General features: G+C 47.2%; 1 protein-coding gene across 1 annotated transcript; it reads right to left on the minus strand.

The window, feature by feature from the left end:
* Nucleotides 1-2,130: 2,130 nt before the first annotated feature.
* PHALS_00427 (uncharacterized protein) lies at nt 2,131-3,000 on the minus strand (the record flags this gene model as incomplete). Its single annotated transcript, XM_024716157.1, has 2 exons — nt 2,131-2,315; nt 2,829-3,000. The coding sequence occupies 2 exons, from the start codon at nt 2,998-3,000 to the stop codon at nt 2,131-2,133; spliced, it is 357 nt and encodes a 118-aa protein (XP_024572477.1).
* Nucleotides 3,001-7,923: the final 4,923 nt, after the last annotated feature.

A 7,923-nucleotide genomic window follows, 5' to 3' on the forward strand; every position in this document is an offset into this window, starting at 1 on the left:
TCTGAACGGATCTTTTTCGGAAACTGATACATTGATTGTGAATATGTAATGTCTGTCCTGCCAGCTTGATAAAATGATCAGTGTGGGGGCATAAGACACTAGCTATCATATCCACCTTACTGTCTGGCGTATTTATGAGTCTTCGATGTCGTTTCAATTTAGATAAGCATAACAGGAAACTTTACAGGCTTTCCTAGATGTCTATGCCTTATAAACATATCAAATCAACTCACGTTATGCACTGACGGTTTTGGCATTCGGCATTGCTCGCTCAGCATTCAAAAGCGTTTAGTATCAAAGCAGCCTTGTGTAGAAAGTTGACTGAGATCATCAATTCCATCGTATTTCAACACAATCATGTTATAGTGGCGCATATTATGTTGGTAGGTCTATAGGCTGTACGCTTTCTTATCAAACTCAGAAAAGTACGGATTTGATGGAGCCTGAAATTTTGAGCCAGATTTGCACATAACCTTAAGGAGTTTAATATCTACCAGCTGCTTTCGCGCTTTGATTCTCAGCTCTTTCTTCAACTTGAATGGATGTAGTACTACTGTTGTTGGTTATTAAAGAAACTGCGGCAACCCAAGAAACAAATGTTTTGTGTTGTGTACAAACACTTCGCGAGATTTCTTTGGAAAAATAAAAATGTAACGTGATTAGTTATTCGGAAGAATACAAAGCTTAATAGTATAATAAGTTTCCACGCTCGGTAATCGTATTTTATGCTGTGCATGGCCTCACCAGTATTGTTTGCCACGTATTTTTTCACAATGTTAGGGCAACGACTGCGCTGAGATGTAAATCAGAGCACCACAAACACACACAAATGTACATAGCTCGGTAAAACAGGCGCTCTGACAATGAAATTTTCTGTAAGCCCCAAAGTGGGACCAACCTGACTATAACGGGCAAGACTCGGTGTGTAACGGGGTTACACGTACCCTGGTAACAGGGTTTTGTGTCACACGATATGGGCATGGTGTGACTGCACCCAAATAGGAATAAGGAACGTGGCTGGGTAGCCAGTAGCTATGCATGTATTCAGATTTTACTATATATATTCAGGAGAATCTATACATTTATAATTAGGCGGCTTTGCCGCAAATAAAAAAAAATAAAGCCAGTTCTGGATTTATGCGGAAGAGTTAATTAGCCCTGGGTTAAGGTTGTAATTACTCTTGGAGTAAGCGGAGTGCGATCCGCTAAACTCGTACTTGTTCTAAGTATAGAACGAAAGGTCGATGACCTAACTTACGCTTCCTCTAAGCGCAAAGCTACGACAGCCCTGCTGCACGGTGATACTATCAAAAAACGTTCGAATGTATTTGTTGCTTGCTCAGTAAGCGCGCAAAGTATCAAACTACTCAGAATGTAGGATCCCTTCCAGTGCAGCGAGTGGCGATACTCGTCTTTCTTGTGATCAATCAGAGAGAAATCTGCCCCCACGGCTGCGGTGGTCGAAAACATGGTAGCCAGACCGCATTCCACCTGGCGTAATTCTTCTTAAGCATAGCGCAGCTGTCGCAGAAAACTGTATTTGCGTCCGAGCAGTATTTAAAAGCATTTTTCAGCACATGTTTTTAAGGTTAAGCAGAGAGGAGATCTCGTTAGTTCTTTTCGATCTCGCCGGTCTGAATCTGTGTTTAGCCGGTCCGCTGACGTCGCTGCGCATACCGGTGAAGAAGTTCGCTCATCAAAACCGTACGTATTTTGATCAAAGAGTGAGGCAAGTTTGCAGTAAATGCGTCAAAGGGCTTTTGTTCTCTGAGCTCGGAGCAGGTATAATCCCCTTGATGCCCATGTACAATCTAGCAAATAAAACTGGCATTTATAAGCACTATGTTTGTAGCATCGCTTGCTGATAGAGCCTTCGTTGAAAATGCTTAAATCGCGAACAAAGACCAGAGCATCAGCGTAGGATACCATGTAATATCCACGACGGACGTAAGCAGCAGTAAAATTGGCTTCAACACTATCGTTCGACAGTAGAGGTCCTTCACCAGGCGAATTTTAAAAGAACATCGCATAACTCGAAGAAATCGGCTCGTTGCTGACTTGACAGCGTGCTCAGTTCTTGCAGGTATTAACGCGATTTAGCTACGGCATCAAAGCACAATACCATTACTATCAAACGACGGGAGGCTTACACGCTAGTTTTTTCTTCTGAAAATACTCTGGAACGCGCTCATGATGCTTGATAGCCATTCTGTCATTCAGTGTATCAATAACCAGCGAGCACTCACGAACTTGGGATAAGTCGTCTTCATCTGGACTGAAGGTTTCTGTTTTCTTTAAGACGTGATTAAACCAGTCTGAGTCGTTGTGAGCGTTTCATCAGCAAGATCTGTATTCCTTCTGAGCGGCAGGTTAAATCTGGTAGAGATCGCATCAAATGCACACTAAGAACTACGTCGCTGCTTGCTTGAATCAATTCTGCACGCTTGAAAGTTGGCTATCCATGGTGTGCTTACTGTTCGTACTGATGGACTCGATCTTATTCCATCATGAGGAGTCAATGGCATCAAGCGCCATACATGCCGTGTTGAACTGCGTTCTATACGATTTGTCCATGTGTAACGGCAGGGCAATGACGTGGATGCTCACCAGCGTTCCGGCACTTGTGCAAAACTCGGATATCCGTATACGACGTCCCTTGAGCGTGCCCAATGTTGAGCGCAATAGAATACGCCCAGTAGCGACGAAGGAATTCATGAGTAACCTCTGAACTGGTAGCGCAAATTACTCGGATACATGTATCATAGACACTTTCACTGCAGCCTAGCAGGTAAACGCGTTTTATACGACGTCAACGAATTTGGACGTACCTTGGAACGATGCGCCACTCGAAACAAATCCAAATACCATTTGGAACTGGTGAGCAAACTCTATCATGACAGAGTGCACTTTGACGGTATTTTCCGGTAGCGCGTCCCCGTGAATTTTAAAGACGATCCAGCCCACGCGCGAGGGAGGTGTACAAAAATTTGTCGTCAACATCAATCAGACGGTCGCCAGTCACTTTCTCAGCAGTATCGCGGTTGAATGTGGGAGTCAGAGTTCTATAGCCATCAAAGTGGGCTAACAGCGTGTTGGTCTGGATAAAGTCTTGTTGAAATACTAGACTTATAGCCGTAGTGATATGTTGGAGCTCATCCCAGTTTATTCTTGTGGGAACGAGTACACACGTCATATGGGGTGGGGAATCACTGTGTATGCTACGTCTACTTGCTTTTAGCGCCAGTTTTACCTTCCGCCTGAACTCTAGACAGAAAAGAGACGTTACCACCCTGTTGTCTTGTCGCGATCAGTGACGGCCAAGCCGAACTTGCATTTGTGATCTGAAACGGGGTCGGAAGATATGTCGTGTTCATTGCAAGGAGCGTCGGCTGACAGAAGTAAGAGACCACGGTAGTTGGTGGAGAAAAGTAGAAACTAACGCTGCAGCGCAGTTGGTCAACCCCCCAAAACAGCAGTGTTGATAGCTACCCTTTTCGTTTCTTACCTGTGGAACCCCGTGAGAAAAAACGCAGAAATCCACTATGTTGATGTTGCGTGACGATGAATACTCTTTCGTCAGCAGATATGCTACGCCTCTTACGCATTGATTGGGATCGGCAACACAAGGTCTCGTTTATTAACAATTTTCATCTCAAGTCTTCGCCACCACGTAGTAACATATACGCTATTCGTGCAGTCATCCACTTTTTCAAATCAAATACTTCCATAGAAATCTATCATCAAATTACGTGTCATTCGAGTTACAAGGGCTTCGTCGTTAGACGTAACAATTTGTATATTTGGCCTGAGAATAACGTTGCGTGCTGCTAACGAAAATGGGCATGATGCAAAATAAGCAAGCCTTCGGGGCCACATCCCAGTCTCAGGATTCCTGCTACGTGTGAATCCTTGCTTAACCTAATTCTGGGTTGGTCCATACATGCCGGCTTATCCAACCTTCATGCTAAAACTGTCTTGTAATGGACCAGGTCCCCATTTAACACCACATACTTGGTTTATATTTCACATCAACTACACCCTGTATAGCTGTATATCCCCTTTCAGCCTTGTTATATCAGAACTAGAGACACTTATCAGGTTGGAGAGGTTCCAAGCCCATTATTTATAATAATAAGTGTCACTTCACCTTTCCACCTCTTTACGTAAGGCGAAGGCCCGCTGAAAGCAAGCAATACGCGGTGAGGCGTGTCAGTCGACCTAAGCAATCCTCTGTAAGTGGGGCACACGGACGCGAAAATCCTATTTCATGTATTCCGCCAAAACAGTGAGAGCATTGCTGCGCATCTTAAGTATTCTGGCACCACATTCTTCCTTAATACAATATGAAAAACTGAAACCATTCTGTCTCTACGTCCGTCCATTTAACAGGTTCAGGGGTAAAAGCAGCCTGTAGACTTGCTCAAATTGAAGCTCTTGTGAGTTAGCACCTACTCTATGCATTATTATGATATATTGTTGTTCTTACTTTAGCCCTTTCTGAGATCATGCCTCACTTAGCGTATCGCAAAGACGGTCTTATAATTGTTCTTTATGGCTGCGCTGTTTCCAAGCCATATCATTGGCCAAATCGTGGCGAATGTGGGCCTAAGATTGGCCTGTATATTTCAGTAAAATTTGGTTTCATATTATTTATAAGAAGCCACCAAAACGGTAGCGAATACTACGTGCGCGGAGCTGCGGATTCGAGCGACTGTAGATGTCGACCCACGCAGCCAGTCTATATACCGTTAGTACCAGTAATATTGTTGTATTTTGACCGTATTGTATATTGTGATCACACAATGGTGTGGCTACACTTGAACAAGAAGTCGTACTTGGCTGGATTGCCAGTAGCTTTACATTAAATTAAAATTTGCTATATAGATAGGAAAACCTATAGATTTAGATATAGGCAGTTTTGCCGCAAATAAATCCGAGAAATACCGTTTACGTTTCAAACGGAAGAGTTAGTTAAGGTTGTGGTTACTCTTGGAGTAAGTGGTTCTAAGTATAGAACGAAGGTCTACCGACGTTGACCAAGCTTCCTCTAAGCAAAAGGGCTACGGTAGCCCCACTGCACTTGGTGGCGCTTGTAGTCAATCTACATCTGAGTCGTCACGACTGGCTTTCTGTGAGGATGGAGCAGTTTTCTTATTCCCCCCAGGGCATGCAGGACGAACTTAAAATGCTGATGTCTCTGCTTGGACCTGTGGCCGTGCAACACTTTGCTTCGCAAAGACCTATAGCGAACAGCGCGCGCCAAGGGGCTTTTGAAGCTATCTAAGTGCTCTGCTAGATCACATACAGCAGAAGATGTCGGTATCGACTGCGTCAGTGACGCCACCGTGGACGACGGATGATTCCCCCTGATCCAAGCCGCTCAAGGTGAGTATTAAGAATTTCGAGGGCAAGGATGGAGAGAATCGCCTGCTCTGGGTGGGAGAGGTCAAGATGGCCATGGCGTCCGCCATGATCCAAACCGAGCAACAGCGCGTGACGCTAGCTATCTCCAAGCTCGGTGGTCGAACACGAGACGTGCGGCACTTAGGTCGAAACGTCTTTTTCCTCCTGGACGAGCTGAAGCTGTAACTTTAACGAGTGTTCTCGCCGCCTAACCAGGCATATGGCGGGTGATCGTGTTTACTTGTCGTTCGATAGGGAAAAACGGTATTGGTGGACTTTGTCCAAGATTTGCGTACTCTCATTGCCGGTATGGCAGCCGATCCTCTTTCCGAGGTTGTCACATTGACCGTCTTTTAGAAGAACCTCCGCACTGGCGTGGCTAGAATGGAAGTCTACCGAGTGCACCCGTCACTTTGTAGCAGCAGTGAATGTGCCATTGATTACCAAATTCAACTTTAAGTCGGTCCGATTTGGTTGGAATACACACTCTAGCAGCTCGTCGAGTGGACCTGAGCCGATGAATCTCAGCTATGCTGATGACAAGGAGGCAGGGCTCCGAGCTGCCGAGCAGCGTTCAAACATCCGACGGTGCTCCGTCTATGGAGACACCCGTCACCTTCGGATTGGCTGTCCCCTGCGCAGAGCGCGTCAAAGTTTATTGATCAGGCGTCTCGCTTCTTACCAGTCTTCTAATTGTCGTGGGGAAACGACAACACCCAGTAGGCGCGGGCATCCTACTGGGAAAGAACTAAATATTGTCGAGCCTCGAGGAGGTAGAGGCCAGCAGGGCCCAGCCCGGAAGAGCTCCGTGTTCGTAAACACGGAACGTGTATGCAGGCCGGGCCTGCTGGTCGTGAAAGCGACCGTGAAGAACTTTGAGAAGCCATGGAAGTTCCTGATCGACCCTGGAGCGTCGGGCAATTATGCTCGACACTCCGCGATGGAAGGAAGTCAGCTGCATGCCGAGGTGCTGAAGGCGCGTTGGAGTGGCATCGTGTCTGTTCGCTTAGCGACAGGGACATGTGTCACGGTGCCGAAGGTCCCTGTGGACCTCGCTGTCAAGTTTCTTTACTTTGATAGCGTAGAGCGCTGCTTAGTCTTAGACTTTGATTTAATGTATGACATCATCTTTGGTATGGCATGTCTGGAACACCATAAGCCATGGATCGACTGGAACTTCTTGGGCACTACGCGCACGTCTCCTATTGGAGCTTTGGTGAGTTATTAACCCACCTCTGCCAGGAGGCAAAAACGCTATTGGCGCGGACACTGGACCGATCCGGTCAACATGCAGGAGATCGGAGTATCTGAGTTGGTGAACACCGAAGGTGTATCGAACAGAAGTCCGATCATGGCTCGTGGGCTGAACGTGGAGTGGTACATAACCCACTGAGGACTGCTCAAATTCTGGAGCAGTCGCTGCATGCCAAGACTGACATGGTCGGACAAGGTCCGAGGCTTCAAGGCTTCAATGCATCAAGGGCGAGGCCCTAGCGATGCGCGTGGAGTGGTACGTAACTTGAAGCAGTCGCTGCACACCACGAGTGGCATGGTCGGACGAGGTCCGAGGCATCATGGGCAAGGCCCTCCAGATTCTCGTGAAGTGGCACGTTACCCACTTGACGAGGACTGCGGAGCTATCAGCTGTTCGTCGGATGTTGTTAATAACACCAGGGCTCCGGTGGAGCAGGAAGTGAGGCTAACACTGGACGACGGCGAGTACTGGTCCCGCTGAAATGTACAACCTCTGTGGTGAGGCGACAGCGACGCCGAATGATAGCTGTAAGACGCCGACCGCGAGCCTGATCCAGGATGTATCTACCGTAGACGATAGCGCACAGCTATACACCCTTGTCAACGGTATGACGGGGGAGGAAGACGGCGAAGTTCCCCTCGAGACTATTCCTGCAGTAAATGGTCCTCATTAGCTGAACGAGTTGTCTCTCGAAGAGCTCGGCGGTGCCTTGAAGCCAGGCGAATTCGTCGCTTCTGGATGAAGCTGCCTTGGAAGACACCAAAAGAGTGCTGAACGTACGGAGTGGATCGTCGATCCTACGGAATCCCTTGGATCCGTACTATCATTTGGCAAAGAAATTTCAAGACGTCGTCTCCAAAGACCCGCCTTCGGTCCTGCCTCCGGACCGAGGTGTGCGCCATGAGATCGACCTGATTCCGGGAACCAAATACTGCGTAACACGCCAATGGCCCCTGCATAAGAAGCAGCGCGACGTCATTGACGCCTTTTTCCGTGCGATGCTCGACGCAAGGATGGTACGTGAGAGCAAGTCTCCCCATTCGACACCCACGTTTTGTGATCGGAAGCCAAACGGCAAGTGGCGTATAGCGCATGCTTACAATAAGCTCAACGCTGCCACCATTCCGGCACAAACGCCAATTCCTAATAAGGATGTTCTTCAGAACAACAAGGTGGGATGTACGAAGTACAGTGCACTCGATTTGGCCGATGGGTATTACCAATTGCTCATGAGAGCGAGTGATATTCCGCTCACAGCGGTGAGC

Source organism: Plasmopara halstedii (assembly GCF_900000015.1).
Source record: "Plasmopara halstedii genome assembly, contig: Scaffold_110, whole genome shotgun sequence".
In the NCBI taxonomy this organism is placed as follows: Eukaryota; Oomycota; class Peronosporomycetes; order Peronosporales; family Peronosporaceae; genus Plasmopara; species Plasmopara halstedii.